Here is a 27,993-nt window from a genome sequence, read left to right on the forward strand (position 1 = left end):
TTGGGAAGCATTCAGTGACAATCAACTTTAATGCTAAATTTAAAATCAATCTAATTAATTCTTTCATTTTCCTCAGTTGGGATGGCAGCTAGCTTGATTTTAATTATGAATACAATAACTAAATGTATCTTTGAATTCAGTTAAACAAGTTCTTAAGTCTCTTGTGATAGATGCATTTCTCTTTCATTTAAATTAATGAAGAATTTGGTAATTACATTTAGTGACAAAGAAAATTATTAATAATGATCTAAAATATCCTGTAGTTTGTGATTTATTTTGTCTTGTAAGACAGTGTTGTCTCGTACCTTATTAAAAAGGCGAGATCAAAAATTGTAAGTTTGACAGTCATTTGTAAATACTCTCCCTAGATGGTGTTTTATTGTTAATTACTACTGGTACAATAAATATGCATATTGCTTAAATAGCACTTATGTTACTACAAAATTATTTAATATTGAGAATTACTAATATTAAAATAATAATGCATTATAGTAAATCACTACCAGCTGTTAGTTTTCACACATAATTTTATTGCTTTATTTACTTCTTAATCTTTAAAAAGAAAACCACAACCATATCCTGTCACAGTTTTGAGTTTCCTCATCATTAGAATTACAGTAAGAGCAATCTAACAGCCCGTTTAATATCTAAATCAATTTCGCCACAAAATAGATTTTTATAAATGAATACATAATTGGAACAAGTTGCCCAATTTGTATGTACTCTGAGATAATCAGTTGAGCGGCCAATAATAAAACAAACAAACAAAACCAAACACATTTTTAGGAAAGTGTCTTTCTTCAATCTAGGAACAAAACTGTGTCCACCAAATGCTATCAACTTTTGTACCAAGAGACAGGTCTGTTTTAAGCATAATTGTATACCTCGTAAGTCAGAGCTCTTAAATATGGTAGAGTAAGAGTAAGTACATATAAATGCAGCAGTTAGGTTGAAAATAAATGAAGAAATGGGGTAGGGAGGTTATGAATTTACTTCAGTGTAGGGAAAAGAAAGCATAAATTTAAGATTGAGTCCAATAAAGGGATCAGATGTCAAAGTGGGTGGAATAGCAGTGGATGTGATCTGATGATACCTGTCTCTTCTTTTACTATGAGCAACAAATATGTATGAAAGAAGGAAATTACAATTCATAAGACAATTGCCTATTATAGTTTGAAATTAGGTTTTTATATTTTTAATTCAAATCAACTATAATTTCAAGAATGACATTGCAAAATATCAACTCCTATTAGAAAAAAAGCAGAAGTGGCACAAAGAATATTTTCTATTTCCACTAATTTCTATGATGAAAAAGATCACTTTGGTTTTAAAAAACTTATCACAGATTTTTTTTTTTTCTGAATTTAAATTTAAAACTTTCAAGTACCATATGGCTAAAAATATCTGTACTACTGCTCTGAGTCTTCCTATTTTGGAAGACAAAATTTTCCATTTTGAAAAGAAAAATAGCAGTTCTATCTTTTGATCATTTTGTCAGAAGTAAAACTTCTAAATCTGGCAATAGTGTTTTGTTAAATACTGAAAAATAGCTTGCATTAATGAAGCAGAGTACCCAGCATCAGGAGTACGATCTCACCTGAGTCACTTCCTAAGTACTTTTGGTTAGACAGGGGAAAAGTTGCTTCCCTGCAGATATTCCTTTTGTTACATACTGTAAGTATAACATAACCATTCCCATTATTTAAATCGGATTTATTAAATGACAAATTTCGGGTCTCCTCACTGCTCTCATATCCGGGCTGTTGAATTATGAAGAGATACCAATGCCATATGAGAGGTTTCTGAAACTTTTTTAGACAGAGTAAGTGATTTATTTATATTTAATTAATTTGATACAGCTATTATTCTATATCTGTCAGTTCATTTTGATGTTATTCTATGTGCTGAGCTCTAGAGAGGGATCATTTAGTGATTGATGGGAAGTTTAAGCCCTCATAGTTGATACCTAAATGTGATAAAAGTACATGTGCCATCATTACTAGCATTGCAGTAATTTGTAAAGAAATACTCAGTTTCAGGAGCCAACTACAGATGGCTGTAAGGTTGCTTCTGGTTTTGCTTAAATAGTACCTTGGATTTTCATATCTTATGCTTTCCTTTTGTATTTGGTTGCTTGCATGCTGTTTGTACTTTCTTAACATTTGCCATCTGTGCTGAAATGGCTTTCCTGTCTGTTGTTGACTGTTCTCTTCCTTTAGTGATTAAGGCATGGTCACAGACACACTTGGTAATCAGCAATTGATTTAACACTTCAGAAGTCAACACTAGCAACCTGATTAAACAAGCATATGCTTAAGGAAACAGAAGGTATTGCAAGAACCTGTGATGACAGTTCCCAGAACATGACAAATACAAACACAGAAATCGTGTTCTGAGCTACGTCCTCTTCTTCAATCCCCCATTGCTATGGAATGGAAACCAGAGTCCATGTGGTCTAAGCAGGCATAGTGTCAGGCTGACAGTGGGTGTCTATTTTCCTTTCCTGTGAGAGAAGACTTAGGGCTTTTAATATTTACTGTACCTGTAGTATGAAACAGTGCTGTTACAGACACCAAGTGATGTCACTGCCATGCTTTCTTTGATAAAATACTTTCTAGTACAGAAAGTCTTTCCCACTTGTCAGTAACTGTAAAACCATGGTAAAATTTGTGTGCAGTGCCAGTCTATCCTTTATTTATTCCTGCTTCTTCCATCTGATGTTGATTGATTTTTGTGTCTTTAATTATTTTAGATGCATTAGTCTTCCCATTAATGAAGTAGGTAGAAAATACCTTCAGAAATTTGAAGTTCAGTACTTTTTGCATTATTTCACTGACACTTGACGCTGTTTTGTGTTTTAACAAAAGCCATTTCTTTTGTTAGAACAAAACAAAAGCTAAAGCTAGATTGTGATTTTCCCATGAACAGGACCAGATTGCATCTCTGTTCTCATTTCGGTGTTTAAAGGACAATAGAATCTTTAAACTGTGCATGGATAAACTTAATATGCATATAGTTCTAAATGTTTGCCTCATTGCACATTTAAAAAAAACCCCACCCTAATCTTGCCATGCTTCAGTTGTAAGTAGATACATCCAGACTGTCATTTAAAATAAAATTATCTGACTTCCTGCTGTCATTTAAAATAGTCTTGCTAACTACATCTGAAGACACGCATAAAGCCATTTGCTGGAATTCAAGCGCAGGATTAAATGTAATACTATCAAGACTTAAAATTTAGATCCTCTTTTGGTTCCAGAATGTTTTAAAAATACTTGTCTATAGTTTATCAGAGATGCTATTTTATATATGTGATGCTCAAGAATAAATTGGACTTAGCAGTCTGGACTGCAATGTGTGACTTTACTGACAGATTTATTTTTCTAAAAGGAGTTGGTCATGTGTTTGCATATTGAACTCTTGGGAGATAGTGTAGAACTCTTATTTGCAGAACATTGTACTAAAACATCTTGATTTCCTGATCTCTGACATCAAATTTGTACAAAGACTGGTACAAATGGTGACGTGTCCAAAATCTCTAAGTGGTCTAACCAAGAGAAAGAAAATAGAATAAATCATTATCAATCTAATTTACGTGCTTTTTCTATTAGTTCACAAGCTGTATGGGAAAAATAAAATTTCTTTCTGAACCTATAAAAGAAGCATTATAAAAGCAATGAGATCTAAGTTGGAAATGAAAAAAAGAAATCTAGGTTGTATAATCAAATACTTCCACGTTAAAAATTTATTGTTACAATTGAATATTAAATTATCAATCTTCTGCACAGTTTTTTTCTCAGGATACTGTAACTATTTAGATTTAAGTTTTGTTCAGCACATTCGGTAAATAATAGACTGCTTAGTGACCACTTTTCTCCTTTTGGGTAGAAGCTTTTAAGTACGCTAGTCTTGCTAAAGCTTTAGAAAGTTAGTCCCTAAAAAGTCTGTATTTGCCAATGCAGAAGTGTTATGCAACAGAAACTGTCACTTTTTCTTCCTTTCCTAAATAGATCTGTCAAGGACATACTATACCAAACTAGGAGTTTCCTTAGTATGCCTTTATTGCTGTGTTTACATGTGCTATGGGAAATGTTGCCATGGGATGTTTCTTTTGTCCCTCACTCCCTTGCATGTGCAACTAAAACTGTGCTGTTTAATTTTCATCTGTTTTGGTCGCTTGGCAATACATCAGTCTTTTTTGCATTTGGTCTTGATTATGTGAGGACAATGTGATTTTCATTTTGTTGTTTGACTCTGATGACACTGTTCAAATTTGTATCACAATAAGATTTTGGATATTGCTGTGTATAAATCCAGCCTGCAAACATCAGTGCATCCCTGGGAGCACTGTTTCACATGATTTCTTTGATTGCTATTTATATTCCTAGTGTTGCCTGAAGCAGCCTGGGTTAACTGTACTCACAGCCTTCATGTGGGTTAGCAGTTAGGTACAGTTAGCACCCTCAGTTTTTATAGTTGTCTGAGCAGTAAACCGTTGTAGGCCACTAGGGAACCTCTGATGAGATAAGAGAGATTTTTAAGCTATTTTGGGCTTGGCTGAAGTTTATCATGCATGCCTTTAAAGTTTTCTTTCTGAGTAGCATGTTTTATAGAATCAGAATGGTTTGGGTTGGAAGGAACCTTAAAGCTCATCTAGTTCCAGCCCCGCTGCCATGGGCAGGGACATCTTCCACTAGACCAGGTTGCTCAAGGCCCCATCCAAACTGGCCTTCTGTTTAAGGCAGAGAAGCAAGTTGTGACATGTACAGAACTCTGAAGTTAGATAGAAGAAAACAGGAATATTCAGGAAAATAATGTAAAAGTGAGAATGATGAAATATGAAAGAAGCAAAATTGAAAGGCAGCAGGAAAAGATATTGGGACAAACAGCCCCCAAAAGAACAATGTTCTTCCATTCACCATAAGTATTGTCAAAGAAGTAGTATTTAATACATATTCCTATCATGGCAGCGTTACAAAAAACCTCCATTTAAAAATTAACAGAACATTAATGGTAATGATTGATTAGATTTTTTTTTTAAAGTTCTTTAATTGTGACTTAGAATTGTAGGCCACCTGCATCTATTACCTTCATTAAAATGCCTTGTCATGCCCTTGAGAAAACCCCAAGATAGACATTGAAACTGTATGCATATTTCAAAAAACCGTTTTGGAATGCGTTTAGCATATCACTTGATTCATGTTTCCATTAAGACTGCCAAGTGGGAAATTGTTAACTTTTTCTTCATCTGTCTTCTGCTCTTTCAATTTTATAATATTCTGTATTCAGTTCAGTGAGCACTTTTTCATGAGGATCTAAAATTCAGTTGTGTTTTTGGTGTTAAATAATTTTGAAATTGCCTATATCAGATTTCATATTACTGAAAAGGTACTAAATGAACTGAAGGTGTAGCAGTGAATTAATGAAACTATTAATGCTTATACAGTCTTTTATGAGTTAGTAAATTAATATATCATTAGTAGTCAAAAATCTCAGGTAGCTCGTAATCACTGGTTTTGGAATTAACTGATTAATGTCCAATTCAGAGTCACAGTTCCCTAGGAGATTCACTGCAGTTATCCACTGTGACAATTCTGTATCATAGAATCATAGAATGGTTGGGGTTGGAAAGGACCTAAGATCATCCAGTTCCAACCCCCTGCCATGGGCAAGCACACCTCACACTAGACCATGTTGCCCAAGATTCTGTCCAGCCTGGCCTTGAACACTGCCAGAGATGGAGCATTTACCACTTCTTTGGGCTACCTGTTCCAGTGCCTCACCACCTTCACAGTAAAAAAACTTCTTCCTTATATCTAACCTGAACTTTTCCTGTTTAAGCTTAAACCCATTGCCCCTTGTCCCATCTATACTGTCCCTGGAGGTGAGTCCCTCTCCATCAGCCTTATAAGCCCCCTTCAGATACTGGAAGGCTGCTATGAGGTCTCCATGCAGCCTTCTCTTCTCCAGGCTGAACAGCTCCAACTTTCTCAGCCTGTCTTCATACAGGAGGTGCTTCAGCCCCTGAACCATCCTTATGGCCTTCTTCTGAACTTGTTTCAACAGCTCCAGTATATTACCAACCTGAATGTTCTAAGGAAGGAAAATATTTTCTAATTCATTGATAAGTTTGTGTGATTCCTATGGGATTATGACTCAAAGATTACAATCAGTGTCTTGAGACACCTAGTAAAAGCAGACAATTTTGAAATGATTTCTTGGTTAACAAAAACTCAGGCTACATTTTCTGGTATGATAGAGCCAAATAGTGCATATTTTCAGCATCATGCTAAGTAGAATGAGTAAAAAATAAATCCTTTGACAGGCACATAATCACATCTACTCATAATGGAGACCAAGTCCACTGAACTGATGTTCATTTCAGTTAAGATATCATATTGTTTTCTTGTGTTGATGAAGTAAGGCTCAAATTGGAAAGTAATATATCAACCTGACCAATACTACATGTTCAGTGTTACACAGTGGGAAGCTCAGACAAAATACAATTGCCATATAAAATGGCAATTTAATCACAGAATCACAGAATCCCAAGGGCTGGAAGGGACCTAAAAAGATCATCTAGTCCAACCCCCCTGCAAGAGCAGGGTAACCTACAGTACATCACACAGGAACTTGTCCAGGCGGGCCTTGAATATCTCCAGTGTAGGAGACTCCATAACCCCCCTGGGCAACCTGTTCCAGTGCTCTGTCACTCTTACAGTAAAGAAGTTCTTCCTGATGTTAACGTGGAACTTCCTATGTTCCAGTTTACACCCATTGATGTGTTTTTACTGCATTTTTCTTCCTTTATGATTTGGTGGAAAAGTATTAAGTTCCAGAAGTTACACCCTTTTTATGCTATATACTTTTTAAAACCCTTCTTTTCAGTGCTTCTCTTTGGGACCTCCCAGTATATTATTTTCCATTGTTGAATACATTTCCCTGCTATACCTTTCCTGTCTGTGGGCTGCTTAAATACATAGGGCTGCAAGCAGAAGACCATTGTTAGCCTCACAGTGGGCTGACAGTGAGTCATGAGATGCAACATGCAGAGCAGTGTTTACAACACAGGTCCCAGCGCCCAGTGGTGGGCTTCTGTACTCCACTGCAAATGTAGAATTGCAGGTGAAAATTCATTCCGAGAACAAGACACATTTCCTAAACTGTCATGTGAAGCTTGACAGCCTTTATGGTGTGAAATGTCCTAAAATCGTGGTTTATCAGATACGTGACTGCACAGCATTCAGGGCTTGAATGATACAAATAGCGTATATTCTAGTTTTGACTTGAAACCTTTTACTGCCTGGATCTGATACATGTTCTTATAGTTTTGCTGCTTTGCATCCTGTATGCATTTTACTGGTTTGTGTATGATTCTTTTCATGTGACATACATGCTTTTTTATGGACACTATTCATCCTGTGTTGTTTTGCATTTCAGGGAAATACTTTGCTCATGTACTTTGTTTGTATTTAGTGTCTTCTGGTGTTTGCTATTACGAGATCTGGGGTTTATATATATATATATGTATAGCATCAAGTATTACATGGTAGTAATTACACAGTAGCATGACAGGTCTTCTACCTCTAGTGATACTCTTGAAATAATAATGAAAAGTCTGTCTTGCAGTTTTTTTGCTTTCATTTTGTTTGATTACTATTCCAAACCCTCTGTTTCACAGTTCCAGCTTGGCAACAGATTAATTCTTTGCAATTGTGATAACTTTATTTTCTTATTAATTACAAATCGCAACTTTTGAATACATATTTTTTGGATGCTTTTGTTGGTCTTCTCATAAATGTGGCATAGTTTCTGAATTTGGATACCTGTACCCTTAACATAACCTATTTGTAAAGAAAGTGAAGAAAGGAACTAAGACTCAGGTTAAAAGGAGTTGAGATGTTTTATTTTCTGTATAACTCTGGAAAAAATAGTATAAAATAGTTGATTAAATCCTGCTCTACTGGAGCTATGCAAGCTTCTAATGAAGTAGTCATGTCATATCAATTGTGTAACACTGTTGGAAGAGAAGAAAAGCAGGCTTAAAAATTTTTGCTGCGATTTCCTACCACTGCTTCAGCCTGAGCAAGTCAAAGGGATTTTTAGGCAAGATACCTACAGCACAGATGAAATTCCTGCCTTCTCAGTATATAAACTCTTCAGTCTAGCCAAGAACTGGCTGCACAAGTGCTCAATCCCTTCTGTTAAGATTCAAAGATCAATCTGTCCTCCAAAGCCTTGTTTTAACTGCCCAAAGCTGTTTTCCTCAGATTGTGAGATAGGAATACAACTTGGTCCTAACAGAAAAATTGGCTGGGCATGTTTCTTGAATATTTAAATACATTTCCTTTTTGGTTTTCTTCCCAGGATCAGTCCTACAGGTTCTTTGTTTCTAATTTCACCTAGGCAAGATCCGTTTGGTTTTTTTTTTAAGCCTTTCAGGATTGCAGATATTTCCCATTCAGAAAAAAAATCAAAGGTTTTTGTTTTTTGTCAAAGTGGACAAAACCCCCAGTTTTGCTCTTGATATACACTGAATCTTGCTGTAATACACAGTTAAATATTCCCCAGTCATAAGAGGCAGCTGGCTTGAGGTTCTTGTCTGCCTAATTCAGACCAGAACTTTGCAGTTACCCCTTTGTCATCTTAAGTGTATGTTCTTACCATCTGTATTCTGGTGTAGATATTACTCATTTACCTCTGTTCAAAGGTGCTCTGTGGATTTGTGAAAGAGGCCCAGAGAATCTTGCAATCCTTAACATTTTTATTTCCACAACAGCAAAGTTTTATTTTGTCCTGCATCCTGTGCTGCTGTTGTAGGCACATGAGGATTCCTTCGCTTTGCAACAGTGAGTCTTAGCTTTTGAGATACCTACTGAAAATACCAAGTTCAAGTGGCTATTCATCCACACAGAAAAGATGGCAGAAGCATATTACTGTCCATAAATGTTTAGGTTCTCAAATTCTGTAGATAGGGAAATGAAACAAATTCTAGTATTAATGTAAACATTAAAATTTGTGCACTGTGATCTTCTACTGTAAGAAGATTTTAAAATGTTCTTTAAATATTGGTGGGATATAAATGTGTTTCCTGGTTTGCAGAAAGAAAATTCTGACCTGTGCTTTAAGCACCAGAGTAACTCTTCCCCCTTGATATGTGCTTACCTGCTAATTTACATGTGCAGATATGAGATATTGCTGATACATTACTGGATTTAGACATTTGTCAATGCATCTGAGACACCCACTTTTTGGAAAGATGTCTTTTTTTGTTTGGTGTGATTATCAAGGAGCAAGTAATTTTCGTTTGAGTTTAATACTGGGTCACCTCTTACTGTGGTGTATTTTTAGATTTTGTTTTAAAAAAAATTCAAGTTCTATATCTTGTAACTGTAACAATGAACACCAAATTGCTGACGAACTTTTTTGAAGTATGAAATCTGCTTTGTTTTGGTTTTCTCTTTTTTTCTTTCTTCTTTTCCTGATGTTACCACGTTCTGTTCCTCAGAATGTTTTCTCTTTCTGTCATTCCTTTTCAGCTGCTGCACATAAAGTGTGATAATGATGAACATATGTTTCAAAGACCCTCTACTTTTTTCTGGTGTAACAGTGAGGATTCACCTCCTTGTTTAGATATCTCTTCCATTAGACTTACTCCTAGGAGTTCTCCTGACTTTAGACTACCACCTGGAGCGTTAATACCACCACCTTCAAAAAGTAGTCTTCCAAAGCCAAGCAGTGAATACAGCTGCCCAAGACCTTGTGTAATCCTGCTGTGCAAAAGCTTTTTAATTTTTTTTTTTTGCTTTCCTTTGTACTCTGTTGTGTCTTAACTTGTATTAAAAATGTGCATTTTGTACAGTGGTTAAAGGACAGAGCAAATGTGTCTTAGATTCTTGAGCGAAACTCTTAAAATGAGGGATTTGTGAAAATTTACTCTTATTTCTACATAGCTTATTTTCTCTCATCCCCAAAACATAAATTCTTATTTTCCCAACATGTTTAAATTAGTCCATTAATTAATTACCTCTTTGTTATCTGTCAATCTTTCATTAAAATTCTTCTTATTAAGAATAGGTATTAAAAAATAACAAAACTAAAAATCCAACTTTAAGGACTTCCTTTTTCCCCCAGTGAATTAATATAAAAGTAAACAGCCATTATATAGCTTTTAGCATACATTATAAAAACTCTGTGCAAAATTAAGGTTGAAAATTATTCTTATACAAAATGGGCATATTCCTTGCTTTTTCATATCAGTATGCTTATACTCTCAACTTTTTTTCCATTTGCAAGTAACATTTGGCTGTATTTGGGAAACATCCTGGCTTTCTGCATGTGTTCACTAAATAAAAGTGCTTCTTATGCTTATATATATTCAAAATGTGCATTTCTTAAAATAACTTAATTATAGCTTTACTTAAACTAGCTGTAGCAGTAGTACAAACATGGCCAGTAACTCAGCAGAATGGCATATAGCCAGGAAATGAAAGTGTAAATTTTGGGTTTGCCTTTTATTTTTTTTCTAAAAGACTCAAGACTAAATGTAAATACTGCTTATTTATCTAGCTTCTAGATAAATACGTTTAATAAACAGCAAATAAGGAGAATCTACATTAGCATTTACTGTCTCCATGAGATTCTAGGATTAACCATCAATGTTGATGGGAAATGTAGGTTAATATATGGCATGTACTTATGCTTTAAACCTGATGCCACCTTCCTGGTGTAGACGAAAGCCTGCCTAGGATCAGAGAGAGTTTTGTTTGTATGAAGCAAGGAATGTGAGATTCATTATATATTTCCTTTGGGTCAAGCACATCCATTGCCCTACTTTGAATGGGAGCAGATGCCATCCAGTGATTGCCTTGACCTAAATTATACTGGTTCTCCAACTGTGCACAGAGGTGCCAGGAGGTTAATGCAAGGTCCATGGCCATAGCAGTAAGAGCCTGTTGTGTCTAAACACTATGCACACAAATCTTTTCACAATATATGATCTTTGAAATTGCAACGGTAACTCATGTGGAGGTCAGTAGGAGTTACGTATATATAAAAATCTTTGAAATTGGTTATTTTATGAAGTTAATGCAGCTGTGATCTTGCCAGGGAATAACATGACTGAGAGAATATATTTTTAAACAGGAAAAAAAGACAATATGTTAAATGTGATTTTTTTTTTTTTTTCCTTCTTGGTATATCTAGGTAGAAATGCCCCAGGTTTTTTTAGATACTGAGCAGTTATAGATCTCTCATAATGCAAATTTAATATGTGAATTCAAAATCCCTTAGAAACAGGAAATGTAGGACTTGCGAGTCTATTTTTCTCTTTAAGCAGTGTATTCAGTGGAAGACTGTGGATCAATATCCTTTCCTTCTCAGCAACTACTGCAGCCTTCAGAGGGAAATAGAGGTAGTTAGGGCTATCTCTACACTTGGATTAGAAATCTGTGCTGTGTGCTATGAGAGGGCAGCTTCAGTTGTTGCAGGAGAAGCACTTAGAGTAGCATTCTAAAGTAAGATTTAGGTCCATGAAACTCTCTCATGGGTCAGCAGTACTAAAGACTACGTGCTTGCCAGATTGTTGTATTCATGTATTCTGAATAAGGATCCATGTGACTAATTTAACTTCTTAATAATTTTCATGTGACTATTTTGGTCAAATTGAATCTTATTTAAAAGGAGTGGGCTTTCCTTGTTCCTGGCTGTGTAGTCTTTCTGATACACAGAATGTAGGGGGTTTTGTGTTGTGGAAGTAATAACATTAATATGCAAACTAGTTTTGAACATATATTTTGCTTTCAGCTTGCAAATTTCAATTTTAATCTATTTCATCTTCTGTCTTTAGTGTTTGGTTTATTCTGACTTAACTGTGCCTTGTGTCTTGAAGTACTAGACTGATGTAGGAGGAATGAATCATTCAAAAATAAATATGTCTGTAGAGCCATAGTTATTGTTGGGTTTGGGGTTTCCTTGCTTTTATTGAACCCTTCCAAATTCCTGGGCCTTCCTGATGAAATCTCTTCTGTTTCACATTCAAAAATGAGAGTTTTACTCCGTTGTATTCAGTGTATTGGATGTGTATATTGTTACTAATGAAAAAATACATTTGAAGCTTTAATCACAACAGGTTTTTAGGTTGCCAAGTAAGTTATGATGTAGGGAAGAATTAGTGAACAAGAAGTGTTTAGATTGTATCTTTTAATATTAACTACTTGTCTGGAGCATAGCATATTCTTGTTGCAGTGTTACCTTAAATGGGTCTTGTGAAGGTATCTGTATTCATATATCTGCAGCAGAGAACTGCTTGTCACCAGCTTTCTCAGGTTTAACTGTGTTACATTTCTGGCTGTACCAGATGGACTGAAAAAGGAAAAATTACAATGTTGCTTACGTATTGGAGAGTTTTAGCATGTCTCAGACTCTGATCTGCAAATGCCATTTGCTTGGTGTCAGGAGCTGGTTTTTGCATGCTGATGGTTATTTTTAACATTTTTTGAAACTGTGGCTGTTATCTTCATGCTGAAGAATTCAGTATTGTGATCTTTTTCATGTGAATTATTGCCCTAATATTTATTGTCCTTATTGTAGGCAGGCAGTGTGACACCTAAATCACCCTCCACTGACATCTTTGATATGGTTCCCTTTTCTCCCATATCCCCTCAGTCATCAACACCTACTCGCAATGGTACACAGCTTCCTCCAGTACCCAGTAGATCTACAGAGATCAGTAAGTTTTGTGACATCTGACCTAATTTTTGCTTACTTTATATTTTTAGTAAAGCATCTTTAAAAATGTACGTACCTTTTGCATGAAAAAGCAGATGCAGTTTTTGTAAATCACATTCAATAATGCCATTTCATTCTTATACCATCTTTCTAGAGTCATCAATGTTGCTGCCAAGTTACAAATTTATTTACTTGCTGAACTATTGTATATACAGATTGAAGGAGTTTGGTTGGGGGTTTTAACTTGGCTTTTCTTTTGCGATATCTTTTTCGTACTTGCTTCAAGAAATACTTTTACATCCTCTTAGTTCTTTCCTTGTAAAGCCACAGTTGTAGCATCTAACACCTACAACTCTGGGGAAGACAGAAGGTGGAGTAAGTATGGCGATGATGGTGCAGAAGGAGGAGTTGAAGAAATCCCTCAAGATGCAAACTGTCTTGGAATGCTATTTTTAATACTGCTTTTCATACCATCTACAGCTTTGTTTTTCAGTTATAGTTGATGAGCCTTTCTAAATCTATGAACCACCCCTAAGAGATCTTAAAAAAATTATTAGTAATAGCAATTTTATTTTCCAAAGGCTTGAAAGCAGCTAGGGTAAGGTTCTTGGCTTTACTGGAAATCTTTTAGGAATCCACACTATATTTTTAAAGGCTTTGGAAATCTGTTGGGGGAGAGGGACGTGGAGCATACAAAAGCAATGTTAGAGGCAGTAGAAGTATCAGTCTGTGTGTAGTATCTTGTATTTCTGATTCATGTTTTAGTGTGGGTAAGGAACATTAGTGTTACTGCCTGACACCATATAAAACCACATTTGGAGAGTTTCTACATTTTTTAGGGAATGCTTCTGGTATGTAGAATTTTCAGGTATGAATGAAAGCTGTGTACAATTATAAATGCATTGTAAAACTTAACTCAATGAATGTCTTCCCCAGTACCTTATCCTATGTACTTTTTGGTTCCATTGCTCAGAATGGCTGTCACCATTTAAAAAGAAAGTAGATGTCCAGGCTATTGATTCAGTAAAAACATCTGTTCCTTTTCAAGTGAAAATATTAGATTAATTTATATTAATTTCTATGGGTCTCTCAAAGGGTGTATTAACATAATTTAAAAACCGTTAAGAATAGTTAATATTAACTGTTCTTAAATAACTTAAAAGAACATTAGAACTGTTAAGAGAAATTTCATGGCTTTGTACAGAAAAAAAAAATATTCAAAGACACCCCCTCCAAGAACTCCTTTTGTGTTTTGAAATTTGTTCTTTGGAAACTACAGACAATGCCATAAAATCAATCTCAGTTGTTCATATACAGCTTTGAAAATAATTTCAAGTGAACTACATGGCAAGGATTTTGTTTTGGGTTTGGGGGGTTTTTTGGGTGCTTTTAGTTTAGTTTTTTTTTTTTGGGGGGGGGATTGTTTTGTTTTTCTTTTCATTTTGGTTTAGTTTGGGTTTTGTTTTGGTTTTGTTTGGGGGGTTTTGGGGTTGTTTTTTTTTAAGCTTCGTCATGGCTGAGTTCCATTGAAACTGTGGCTAGGAATCATGTGGGAGCCAGCACTCAATGCTGAGGAGTCTTGAGAATTCCAGCTATATAGGTTTTGTGATTATTTTGTCAGTGGACTTTGTAATATAGAAATTACTATAAATAAATTGCTTATTTAGTGATGAGTGCTGTTTAAAATAGTTGCTTCTTCTGTACTTTATTCATTTGCATTAAATTCAGATAACGTAGTTCAGAGATCTCGCAGGCAGTATCTGTGAATTCTCTGCTCTTCAGTGTGCCTTGCTTCAGAGAGAGGTTACAGAAGTACATCATAGTCTTTATACTTTTGATTCCTGCTCTTTTAGTCTGTCATGGTACTTTATACATTGAAAATGGTTGCATTCATCAGCTATGAACACACTTTGGCATATTTCAGATATGACATATATTACAGAAGAGGAATACTTTATAATCAAACAAGGACTTGCTATCTTTGAGAAAGTTCAAATCCTGTAAGATCCTCATTCAAGCTATGCAATGTTACAGTGCTGTAATAATCTACAATAGTACATTGTTTTGTATGGTGTTATTGCTGCCAGTGCAAGCAAGCTGGCATTTCTTTCTCCAGTATAAGTCAGATAGGTGGCACCTGAGAGGAAGTGATGTTTAGAGTCTCCCATTTTCTGAGGTCATCTTTTATGTTCTTTACTTTGTCACTTTGCTGCTACTTCCTCGTGGAGTAAGGGATTGCAAATGTTCTTGCAAGTTATCTTAAAGGACAGAAATAATTTATTAAATTTAATTAATTAAAAGAGGAATTACTTTATGTGTTTCTTGTAGGCACAGCATTATTGTATCTCAGAAAAGAACTGGAGAATAACATTATTCAATTGTTCAACATTTATATCACTCAAACGCATCTTGAACAATCCAAGGTCACTACTGGCAGATGTAGAAATATGCTCCCAGATGCTATCTTTCCAGAGACATTTAAGAGTATGTTGTCAAAATAATGGTGAAACCATTTTTTATCCTGTAGTAATTCCAAAATAAACAAATATGGAGTAGCTTTCAGCTAAAGGAAAGGCTTCCTGGACTTTACTACCTCAGCTTATTCCAAATATTTTCATGGGTGCTTGTCTTCAGCGTGATTAATTTTTATTTGTCATCACAGCTGCTCCAGGACTGGGGAAAGTATATATAAACATAACTGTGCCTGGATGATAGTTAAGGTAAAGAAGATTGAGATGCAGAATGCCAAATATTTGTAGTTTTGCTTAGGAATTGTTAGGGTTTGGTTTATTACAGAGTTCAGGTCGCTACTCTCCAGTATTACGTGTTTCTTGTCCTGACTGTCACAGAAACAAGAATGTATTACCTGTTAATGGCTTTGTGATTTAAGTTGTGAATGTAAAACAAGCATTTCATGTCTTCTGAATTTGTTGGTTCATTTTCCACGCTGTAAATTTATTTCCATTTAGAAAGGAATGGGAAAAGGAAAGGAAATTATGTGTGCTGTTTGAAAGGATCATTTTTAGAGGTTTACTGGTTGCTGTGTATTGGAGAAAGAAATGCCTGTATCTACTACAGTTATTTTGGGGAGTATGCTAGGCAAGATATTCTTGTTATATTTAATCTTCATGCCTGAAATAAAAAATTGGTAATTTATCCCACCTCTGCTGAAAAGGAGCCCCCCATAAATGGTGGAGTGAACACTAGCAGATAAGCTTATGGAGATCCCATGCAGTAGTGCAACTCTGCAGTGACTAATTTAAGTATTCATCCAGTTTCCATATGTTCTTCAGCTTCTATTCAAAAAAGAAATACTGATGATGCTGTTGAAAATATTTCATGGAACTTCCTCTCTCCCTGACTTAGCAGTGCACTCTCATATAGCCTACAAGTTTTAAATGCAGGGAAGCTGTTCTACTAAGGAGTTTTTCAGCTGGTTTACTGAAATGGGTAGCCACTTATTATAGAGATAGTTCCCCAAATAATAATTTTTCATAGAAACCCAGCTAGGAAATATTCCCTGTTTTGAATTTGATTCTGTACAGGGTTTATTAGGTTCTGTCACTTAGAATAAATTATACACCGGTTAGTTTTAGTCAGCTTTGAATAACAATATAAATGAAGTTATCCTTCACCTGAAGGCAGGAAACATTAACAGAGCTAAAGCTTCTGCCATTCTCCTGCTGATGAGCTCAGAGTGCTATCATTAATAAAAGCCTTATAATAAGGCATGAATGAGATAATATCCATAGTAGTGTACAAAATACTTGCTTTCAAACTAGCAATGTCATAATTCAGTGCTAAGAAATGCAAGACTTGTGTTCTTTAAAGGGTTTCTTTTTCCTAAATACATTCATTGAATATTTGCTATGGTTTGGTGCTGAAACTGGCTGCTTTTAGCTGTCTGACCACACAGAAAACTGTTAGGTAAAAAGGGTAAAAAGAACCTGGGGTCAAGGAGAGAGGGGAGGAGAAGAAGAAAATGGACCTATATAGTGAACAAATATGCTTACAAGTAGCATAAAGCATAATCACTTTTTGCCCAGTAGAGCCTAGAATGAAAGTCAAAGCTGATGCACATCTGAAGGTTAGTTCATAGGAGCATCGGAGCATGTAAGGACAGTGGTTGTACTGGAGCAGACCCATTTTGGCTCCGAAAGAGGCCATGGACAAGATAGATCCTAATTTTTACATTAGATTGCCCTAGTTAAAGTCTCTTTTGCGTGCAGGTGGTCAGCCTCTGCCAGGAAAAACTAGATTTTTTTTTTTTTTTTTTTTTTGGAGTAAGATAGGCTTTTGGAATAAAGCTGTCTGATCTGGGCCATCTCCTGGTCCCATGTGGCAGTTCGGAACTGTTTAGCCACAATTTTTGAAATATGTAATTAATCAAGTTCCTTTTTTGTTTCTGTACTTTATTATGGGAGTAAATGCTGGTAGCTGCTAATAATTTAAAATGCTTATTGTGCAGCCTGATAACACCTAATAAATCAGGTCAAAACCCATGAGAATACTGACATGCACAATAATTGTTGAAGAGCTTGGACAGCTACACATCTAAAATTCTGACAACAGGGATGCCAAAGTAATGACTGTTTAGCTATATGCACGTGCTTCAATATTTATAACGTGACTGGTAACACTGCAACGTGGATTTTGTGCCAAGTAGTCAGTTGTCAGCTTTTATATCTTGGATGTAACGGATAACATTTTGTTCTAAATCTAAATTCTAAATTTAAATTAGCTAGTAATTTCAAAGTTACTAATAGCCCCTTTTATTCTCACATTCTTAAGCTAGCATTGTTTTAAGGTAGGTAGTATGCTTACTAGGTTTCTTGCTGGACAACCTTGAAAGTTAGGAGATAGATAGACTATGTTTTTAATTTTATTTCTACTAATGAAAAGACTATTAACTTGGTTCTGTAAATTTTGCAATCAGTGTGGTTGAGTAGGGTTAGCAAAATAATTTTCTTACTGCTTTAGTTCAACCCATGTGGGATAGAAAAACTCTATATAGATGGAACATTACATGTAGAGGGAAAAAAATTCCCATTACCAAGAAGGAATTAAAAAAAAATATATTTGGGCTCTCAGATTTGAAGAACTGTTCTAAAAAAAAATAATTAAAAAAAAGTAATGTATTGGAGGTGTTTCTTCTTGTCCAGACAAAAACAAAACAAAAATCCCCTGACTGCTACAAAGCATACTACAGTTAAGAAAAGTGAGAAACAGTATGGTATTGAAAGAGAGAAGTTTGCAATCATTCTATTATGGATCCAGATTTAGTGGAATTTTCGGATAAGTGACTTTTCATGGTCCGATATTTTTTCATTCATTCTTTTTTGACTTGATCTTATCCAACATTTTAAAACCCTAACAAATAGTGTTAGTTAATATCAGCTGTGCACTGAGGAACTCTATGAAATGAAGGCCTTCCCTTCCATGACAAAGAGTAGATGTCCTTATGAAGATGTCCTTAACCTTGATGGTGGGAAGTGGCAGACAGGGGCCATGAAAGCTAGTTTGTTTGCAAGAATATTTTTCTGACATAATGTTAGGGTGAAATTTGACAACCGATGTCCAGTTCCCTTCCCGTTTCTGAAATTCCTCATACACACTGACTCCAGAGCACATTTAAATTGGAGATACCCTCTTCAAATGGCAACTTATCAGATCCCTAAAATTCCTTTTAAGAGGCAGAAGTGTTAATGAAATCTAAGTGAGCCTTAAACAGAGGTTGATGGTGTTCTTGGAAAAATTTGAACATTAAACTTAGGAAAACTAATCAAGACCTGGCTTTAAATTTGGATGTTGTAGTTAATCACTTGTAGATCTGGTGGTGTTATTGTTCAGCCTTTAAGGAGATGTAAGCTGACTTTTTCAAAGAGTTATTGTCATAGCCCATACCTTTTCTCTCAGTGACTCACTTTTCTCTTTTTCCAGAGAGAGACCTTTTTGGAGCAGAACCTTTTGACCCTTTTAGCTGCGGAGCAGGAGATTTCCCTCCAGACATTCAGTCCAAACTAGATGAGATGCAGGTAACTACTGAGTTATCAATTATGCAGTTTTCTGTGGCTGTATGACTCTTCTTGAAATACATGCTTACAGTATTGTGAAAATGTATTCTAGACTACACTCAAATACATACAGAAAAAAACTGGTTTTGACTGTTGTTTTTGTAAGTGTGTCTCATGGTCTTTGAGTTGGAGTTTGAATTTGCCTGAAGATCCTTACTTGGTATTAATATGGACACCTGCACTAATTTAGGGGTTCACAGCAGCATAATCAAATTGGATACTGCTGTTCCTATCTGGGAAGGTTCTGAGGGAACTGAAAAAGAGAGCTGAGGCAAGAGCCCTACAGATCCTCTGATCTTGTTACTCTTCAGTTCTAGCAATCACCATCATCCCAGTGATCTTTCCTCATCTTTCCATCAGTGACATCAGTCTGGTTTTTCATATCATTAGCACAGGCAAAGTATGTGCTTCAGGTGCCTTTAAAACCAGCTCTATTTGACTGTGGCACTCTGGAGCACTTAAACTGTTGAGAATTGATTCAAGAATTCTGAGTGCAAGCATTTGTCAGAAGATGTTTGCTGATTCTAAAACACTCAATTGTATCTGTTCAGTTGCTGATCCAATTTTGAAGCAGTTCTAGGAGAAAGCCATCAAGTTTTGGAATAACTCACTGTCTTCAGTCAGACTTTCCAAAGTGCTAGTTCCTTGCCAGCTTGCTTATCTCTGTGTTTTTCAGCAGCCTGCCAGCAAAACAGACAGCTGAAAATACTGGAAACTTGAATTTCTAGGATCCTGGCTCCTCAGCAGAAAGTGTTCCCAGGGCTTGTAGCCCTCTTTTCTCTCAAGATCCCACAAGGTCCAAGAGAGCTAGCTCTCCGGCTCCTTCAGTTCCTTTTTTCTCCCTGGAGAGCAGCAGAAACATTTCAAAATGGCTGAAATAGGATTTAAACACCATTTAGTTTTCCTGAGTATAATCTTTTAATTCCTATTCACTATGAAATTTCATTTTCCATGTCAGTTTAGGGTGTTGCCCCTGGCAAACTCCACTCACAGTGAAGTAAGAAACTGAGGTTGTTGATCACCTGTACTCTGGCCCATGTAATTTCACATAGCAGCTAAAAGTCAAAACTGTCTTCTTTACAATTCCAGTAAAAAAGTTTGGGTTTTGTAAATGAAATGATGTTATTGCCAAGCCCTTTAGCACAAAAAGCAAATCTTTTAGCACCTCACACTGATATACATCGATGTTTCCATTGTCTATAGCCCACTTTAGGAAAAAGTATACTGTAGCATCTCTGGCTACTAGGAAGAATCCTATGAAAATACCCAAGTGTCACACACTAAGAGTTCTTATTACAGGTAATGTTAGTTTAATTGTTAGCATATAAGCCTGCAAAGTGCTATCGCCTCATAAAACATCAGTGAATGGAACAGTAGAAATCCTTATCAAAGATTTTCAAAGTCATAAAATGAGAAACTTGCATCGTTTGTACTCTCTTGACCAAAAAAGCAGACAAACAATAAAACAACCTCGAAACCTCATGCCATTATTACGCCCCATTGCAAACAATATTGCCTTGGTCCCGCATTCCCCTCTGCACATATAGGTTTTGTTTTTCCATCTTTTTTTTTGTATGCTTTATCTCGCAATTGGAGCGTCTGTCTATCAGTCTTAGCATACCCTGACACATCCACTGAAAATTAACTAGTGGATCTATATGTAGAAACAAAACTTGTTCATATATAACCCAGTTGAGAACAGGTATAAAGTTACCAAGGTATGAAAACAAAAATAAAATTCTAACTTTGTCCAAAACATAAGTTATGTACAGTATTATACTAGGTGGTAAAATGCAGATTGAAACATGTTTTTACTAATATCTCTTTTATCTTCTTGTGCTTTCCTGGGTGCCTAGCGTCAGCGATGGTTGGTATATCGTATTTTAATCATGGTATTTAAAGCATTTACAATTGAAGTGTGCATGTGTTCATGTTTGATGTCTTTATTTTTATGAATATGTGTGTACATATGTAAAAACTTTCATGTAACTTTTAAAACTTTTAGTGGCCTACAATTTTTTAAGGTAGGAAAGCTGATTCTTATCAGCTGCTAATACTACACCTTCATTTTCATTGCTGTTTATTTTCCATATGTACTAGTGAAATCTCCAGTTTTCATTATCAGATTGTCCTTAGTGAAATGGTTTAAGCAAAACCTTTGATACATATATTTTTGTGTTAATACAGTCACATTTGTGAATGTTTTTTATTTGGAAATAATTACTTAAAAGCTTGAAATGAGCAGAAGATAGCTGTACTAGAAGTCAATGGTTGTTAGATATACAGCTGATAAGAAGGAAGGTGAAATGGATGCTGCAAAAGGTAAAAGCACAGAATATGCAATGTGCTCTGGAAAATGTAAAGAAACACGTGAGAAAAATACAGGCTTCTTTCTTTCTCTGGAATGCAAACTGAAGGAATCTGTTCACATTATGAAAGTACAGTCTGACTTCCAGTAAATACATGTTCCATTAAATATACAAAGGTAAGTTGCTTATGAACACATCTAATAGTTCAAAATATAAACTTACTCTGAGAGGGTGTTAAATACAGCTTATCCTGTACTGAGTGGTAAGCAAGCTGTCTCAGCAGCAGCCAGTGACAACCTAATTGAAGCAGCTCAGTCCAGACTCTCTTACCCTATTTCTCCTGTAAAGCTATGTCAGATGCCTTGTCAAACATACCCCTGTCTGCAGAAAAGCTGTCTCAGTGTATGTGTGCATTGGAAGGGGATGTGTAAGCAAAGTGGGAGGGGAAATTGCAGCACAGAAAAGGCTTTGGAGAATAAGCCCTTTAAGTAGTGGGTGCTTTCCTTTACATTCAATATTCTGAATTTAAAGAGATCAGATAAATTTTCCTGACCTCTGGGAGAACACTTTTATATTTAAACTTCAGTGGGGGTCCAGATTTCACACTTAAGCTCTTTCTCTCCCATTTCTTAGTCCAGTCTCGATCTTTTTGGAGAGCTCAAAACTCCAACATACACTGAGATGTGACTTTTACAGGTCAGGCCTCTCTCTCATGAATATTCAACCTTCCATTTCCCCCACCTTTATGCTGAAACATATTTTAATTTCACTATTTTTACTGCATTCAGACATTAATAAATTTAATCTGTCTGTTTTCTCAGAAATCTTGTAGTTGAGGGGAAGTTTCCATGGATCATGAATCATACCAGCAACAGCTGCTAGAATTTATTAAAATCTCAAGGTAGTTAATATCATAAAGCTTCCAGGAGCTGCAAGCCGCTCCACCTGCATATGCCCTGAAGCAGTCAGTAGGATTGATGTCTTTCTGTCTGAAATAAGTTACCCTCAGCCCTTTAAATTATCTTCTCAGAGATGTGTAAATTTATCATTGGTTCATAGGGTTTGCATTGACTTAAGCTCATGAAGTGAAGTTACTGTGAAGTGACGAGTTAACCTCAAAGCAGTAAGGTTTTGGCAAATTTATCTTCTGGGAAAAAAGAGTTTTTTGCCTTTTACTGTTTACTGTTTTTAACCAGAATAGCTCATATCTTATTATCAGAGAAACTAAAAAAGTGGGTGGTTTGGATGAGGCTTTGTTTTCAGGTTGCTTTCACTAGTGAAAACAAGCTTTGCTACTCTCTTCAATAGACCAGTAATACCTTTAGTACAATACCATTATTTATCCGGGTAACTAAGATGTTCAGTCCTTGTGTTAAATCACCTTGAAAGTAAAAAGTTACTTGACATAGTCATCATGAGGATATGAACAGAAAAGCAAGGCGCAGTATAGATGCACACTTCATAGCCCTTCAACTCCTGTCCAGTAACAGGGAATGACCTTTTCTGCATTCCCTAAAAATCAGCAGATTTGAGAGATTTTCTGATCACATGAGGAGTTACTCTTTCGTGAATCTTTAAAGTACAGGAAGCCGTGGCACACGTGTTTTCATGAAGAGGCAGTGTGTTATGCTAAGACATGTTACTTGAAGCTAAAGTGTCTGAATTTCACAAGGCAAAATACTTTAAATGCTGTGTATTAAAATTAATGTAACTTTTAATATATATAGTATGTAATGTGTATCAAGTGCTGACTATATATGTCATTTTAAAAGAAAAAATATTCTGCATTACACATTAATTGAGTTTATTAGAAGAAGAGAAAAAATCATAATTTGTAATCAGCTTGGTCATTCCAACTGACTTCATTATTATGACAGCTGCACATGCTGGGTTTTGAAGTGGAGAGTCTGAAGTAGACATATACTGTGTAACGGATACTATAATAATAATATAGCAGCTTCAAGTAGGAGCCAAAGGATTTGACAGAGATGTATGCAGTTCAGATGTATGTATAAAGTGTATTCCTGAAAGCAGATATAAAGCTCAAAGAGTTCTGCATAGCTGTGAGAACTGCAGCATAGGATACTTCTGTTATCTGCATTAAGTACACTTCAGCTGTGTCTGGACATAGAGGAGAATCTTTTCTTAAAACCTTGTCTTCCCACAGCTTGCTTGACTACATCTAATTGCCTTTTTTAAAAAAATGCAATGTATATTTGCCAAAATACAGGTTTGAAGATTCCAAAAACCATTTAAGAATTTGGAGTTATTTTGCAAAATTTGAAGGGTTAGGAATAGAGATGACTGGGAAGATCTGAAGTCCATGCTTTTGTGATCCTTGGAAATTTTATGTCAATCACTTTGCCAAGGTAATCCGCTAGACAAGGATGTTCTGATTTATTTTTTTTTTCTCCCCTTTTTGAAGACTGCATTTAATTTAATATGAACGTTAGTTAAGCCAGCTCTTTGGTTTAAACTCTTACGCACTTCTTGTCCTTCACTTCGATTTTCATGAAAAAAACCCACAAAAAAAAAAAAAAACAAACCAAAAAACTGAACCTCTGTGGTTTACATTCTTTTAAAATCTGAAAAATGCCCAGCTGGCAATCTAGATTGCCTTGATGTCTTCTTTATGTTGTTGAGCTTTTTTGATCGTGTGGTTGGCATGGAACTTTGAACCTGCTAGTAACTGTAGTATCTGACATTTAATGACAGTCTCTTTTGTGTGATTTAACAGATGAACATTGAAATGTCATGTTCCTTTTATAGGCAGCTAAGTGCATGAGCCATTTTAAAGTATGAATGTGTTAACACTGCAGTTCCTGATACTGTAGTAGTAGCTTTTACTTCCTTATCAGTTCTGCCTATAATAGAAGCTGGGTTCTCAAGTACGCGACTGGTAACAGCACCTGGCTATCACATCACTATTTTCTTTTGCAACAGACAATAGCTACAGTAATAAAGTTAAAATGCTTTTAAAAATAATTATGATACATATAGCGCAGCAATCTCTTAATGGATTAACACTGATCACGTTGCAAATACATGAAAATATGATCATTTTAAATGCAGAATTTCACGTCTTCAAAGAGGAGGAAAACTAAATGGGGGGAAGGTGGTCTAAAGTTAAGGAAGGAAAGATAAGCAGAGCATTGCTCTGCAAGAAAGCAGAAATAGTTCAAAGCAGTAATAGCAAACACAAGCTAAGTGTTAAATGACAAAATACCATTTTGCATGGAATAAAAAATTAAAAAAATCACACATGATCAACATAAAAGCAGTGGGATGTATGTGCTTCCAAAATATATAAGCTGATTTGCTTTTAGCTAGCCAGAGAAAGGGCGTTGGAAGTGCAGCTTCTTAAGACAGCAACAAACAGTGCTTAAATATATAGAAAGGTAAGAGCATGCAGAACATGAACGAGATGCATGTTCTGTGAAGGCCTCTCTGGATTGCTAAAAATGAAGTTGATTGTCCTTGCTAAAGTAGTTGCTGTAGCTGTGCTACTGTAGTACCTCTATCAAGCATCCTCAGGTTGAAGCATGAACTGTCCCTTTTACAATGACAAAACTGGGAGCAGCCTTTAGATATTCTTCAAAGCATATCTGAAGTGCTTCAAAAGGTAAGCATTTCAGACGCAGTGTAACTGCAGGGTTTGCAATATGACAGGATAGACTGTAGGGCTAATTCTGAATTTCCCCTTCTGTGACTGCAGTTACCTCAATTAATAATATCCTTTTGGTAAATGAACAACAGGAGGTGTTTGACTTGGAGCATCAGATATCTTTTGCTTGAAATATTTTTTCAAATCAGTTCTCTTCCTGTTATCCCTTTGAGAAGTACAGAGAGAATAAAGGGGAAAAAAAGTCAAATATGCTGGTGAGCTTTGGCAGCACCATGTCATCCAGGTAGGGCAAACTGGGTGACACAGTTGGAGCAACTGGCTCATCATCTCATAGAATGGATTTGCCTGTAGGAATATTCAAATTTTACTTGGAAAATCTCAGACCATTTAATGACTATTGCCTGGAAGTTTATTCTGTTTCTCAGTATTACTCTTCTGATGGCAGTAGCTGGTGGGGTTATTAATTATAGATATGCTTTCAAAATTCTAGCCTGTGGTTTAAATCTGTTTGAAATTAAGCTGGTTTGATTTGAGATTTACCTTTCAAAACTAAAAGGCATGCTTCAGCTACTGCTGTACATTATGAGAAAAGGCTTGAGTTTATGCGTAATCCCAGTACAGGTTGCTTTGCAAGAAGATTTATTTTATTTGCAAGACATTTGATTCATGAAAGCACCTATTACTGATTTCATAGCATGCAATCAACATTCTCTAAGTGTTAAGTGTATGTTAAGACAATGGTGAACTGAACATTATGGCAACTATCCCTGGAGGTGATGTTCTCATAGCATTTCTATTCAGAGCCCTTGTTTCCAATGGCTTATAACTTTACACTACTTTTACCTAACAGAATGAAATTTTCTTCACTCAAAGGTAACTTTTCTCTTGAAGGTCAGGCCAAAATTTAGCCATTATTCTGCTTCTTCTAAAGAGAGAAATGTCCTAAAGTTAGGCTCAAATTCAGATGTTTTTAGAAAGAGTTTAACCCTCAAAAAGTCACTTTCCTTTTTGTTAACTATGTTTTGTTTCATTGCAGGAGGGGTTCAAAATGGGATTAACTCTTGAAGGCACGGTGTTTTGTCTTGACCCACTAGACAGCAGGTGCTGATGCCAAGACAACTATATGTGAAAATCCTACACAGTCTTGTTCGGTGTTTTTTTTAATCCTGAACATGTATTCACAGATATTATCCATGTGCCAAAAATTGCTTTTTTCAACATGTAAACTCTTGTGAGGTTTGCTTCTGTAAAAATCCAACTTAGTTATAGTCTTGCCCTGTACAAATGTAAAAAGTTATATTTGTTTACAAAATATGAATTAAATTACACTGTTATGTTTCTTTCTCTCACATTTTGCCCCAGATTACTATGTTTTATGACTATTAACCTGGAGAAGTTTCTTCAAAAAGCTTGCACATACCTCTCTCTGTTTGCAGACCTGCAAGCATGATTTACATGTAATACTTTACCTGGCAGCATTTTGAAATTATGCTTTTAAGCCATTATTTAATATTCAAGCAATAAAATGTTTAATATTTAGTACAAAAAGTTCAAATTGCAGTGAAAAGGCAGAAAATACTAACCATTAATATATGCTTAAAAGGTAAATCTGGATGCCATGTAATTGATCTCCTTTACTGTGTATCATTACTATGCTGTATATATATTGTTACTAGTTTACAAAATCCAGAAGACTTTTAGGTCCTTAATTCATGTTTTATAAACTAACAAATTGTTAGTATGCTTATCAGTGTTTAATGAGCGTAGAAGAACTGCTAATTGCAGACTGGACAACGTAACTGCCCTTTCTCTTGATATTTTATAGCTGAAATGTAAAGTATGTAATATGGAATTCATTATATGATAACCATAACCTAGAAAGGAGATTATGGTCTTGCATTTACTTAGGAGTTTATGTAATTTTGTATAGAAGCAGGCATTCCATTTACTGGGCTCAGTCCTGTAAGTTACTTTCAACACCTGAGTGTTTACAGTCAGGCTCTGTTGAGTATTTTTTTCACTGTCTGCTCTAATGCTATATGTCTTACTATAATTTTAAAGCTTGCTGTAAGAATTCTATATAAGTTCAAAAGTCTTTCATACCCACTGGTTGTTACAGAAGTAACTGCAGTTTTCAGCTGCTAGCAAGTTGAACACTGACCAGTCTATGCATACTCTTCGTTAATCTTCAGCATAAGCAATAAAATACCATCTTAAACCTATCTCAGAAAATTATCATTAGTGTTTTGATGCCCAAACTGCACATTAGTTCAATTAAAAAACTTTTAAAACTCTAGTATTTTTAACTTCAAAACATACAGATGTGGAAAAAAACCCAAAATTTTAGATTTTTCTTGTTTTCTTTCCTTTTCCATTAGAAGTTTTTTGTAATACTTATGGTTTTGTCTATAACAGTTACAGTTCACAATGAAAAAGCAGTTTGAAAATTCAACACCACATGCATATGTTTATGCCTTGTTCAACAATGTACTTCTGCATATACCTTTGAAGTCCACAAAAATGAATTGGATTATTACTTTAGTCTTCCTCTTTCCTATTCTGTGTTCAACATTCATGTAGAGTGTTATATATAAATATATATATTAAAATATATCAAATCACTAATAGTATATGTTTCATAAAGAGAAATCTTTATAATTTTGTCATATAGTATTTTGGAATTTGTATAATGAGGATGTTTAGTAGCCATAGGAATGGCTTTTTTTAACAAATAGAATTTGTATTTTTATTGTACTTTAAAAAGCTTTACATAATGAGCATCTATTTAGTGGTCATTTATTATCAATGGTAACATTAAAATAATATTTGCACATTTTAAGAAACTTTTTTCGTTACTGATTTTTATTATAGTTGACTGCAAATGGCATGGTTAAATATTACATACCTGGTCAATCCATACAAAAATACTTCACACAACAGTGCATTTTTAATGAAAAGGTTATGTGATCCAATTGGAAATTGTATTTTATGTAATCTCAAATGTCTGTTTAATTTTGCCTAAAATAAATGTTTTTAAATAAATTGCATCCCAGAACACAACTTTCTTTCAGTAAAATGCCCAGTAGAAGGGAGGGTGGAGAGATGCTTAATTGTCGGGCAGAACCTGCCACAAAGAATGGTTTAGTGCTGAAGTGTGTGAAAGTTACCTTACTTGCTGGAATGAATGGGATCTCAACCAGTGTAGAGAAACTCCAGTGTTTGACCTTTATTACTGAGTTTGGTCTAATTTGTAATC

General features: G+C 35.3%; 1 protein-coding gene across 8 annotated transcripts in view; it reads left to right on the forward strand.

Moving 5' to 3' along the window:
• The window catches only part of GULP1 (GULP PTB domain containing engulfment adaptor 1), a 151,353-nt gene extending 123,574 nt beyond the window's left edge, over positions 1-27,779 (forward strand). For 7 of the 8 annotated variants that reach the window (XM_065669875.1, XM_065669874.1, XM_065669877.1 and 4 more), the window contains 3 exons: positions 12,592-12,730; positions 18,670-18,764; positions 25,774-27,779. In XM_065669875.1, coding sequence (XP_065525947.1) covers positions 12,592-12,730; positions 18,670-18,764; positions 25,774-25,845 — 306 coding nt within the window. In that variant the 3' untranslated portion in view covers positions 25,846-27,779. Of the gene's footprint in view, positions 1-9,539; positions 9,765-12,591; positions 12,731-18,669; positions 18,765-25,773 lie in introns of all 8 variants that reach the window. The other variant, XM_065669881.1, reaches the window with a different exon arrangement.
• Positions 27,780-27,993: the final 214 nt, after the last annotated feature.

Source organism: Lathamus discolor, chromosome 3 (assembly GCF_037157495.1).
Source record: "Lathamus discolor isolate bLatDis1 chromosome 3, bLatDis1.hap1, whole genome shotgun sequence".
NCBI classification, from domain to species: Eukaryota; Metazoa; Chordata; class Aves; order Psittaciformes; family Psittacidae; genus Lathamus; species Lathamus discolor.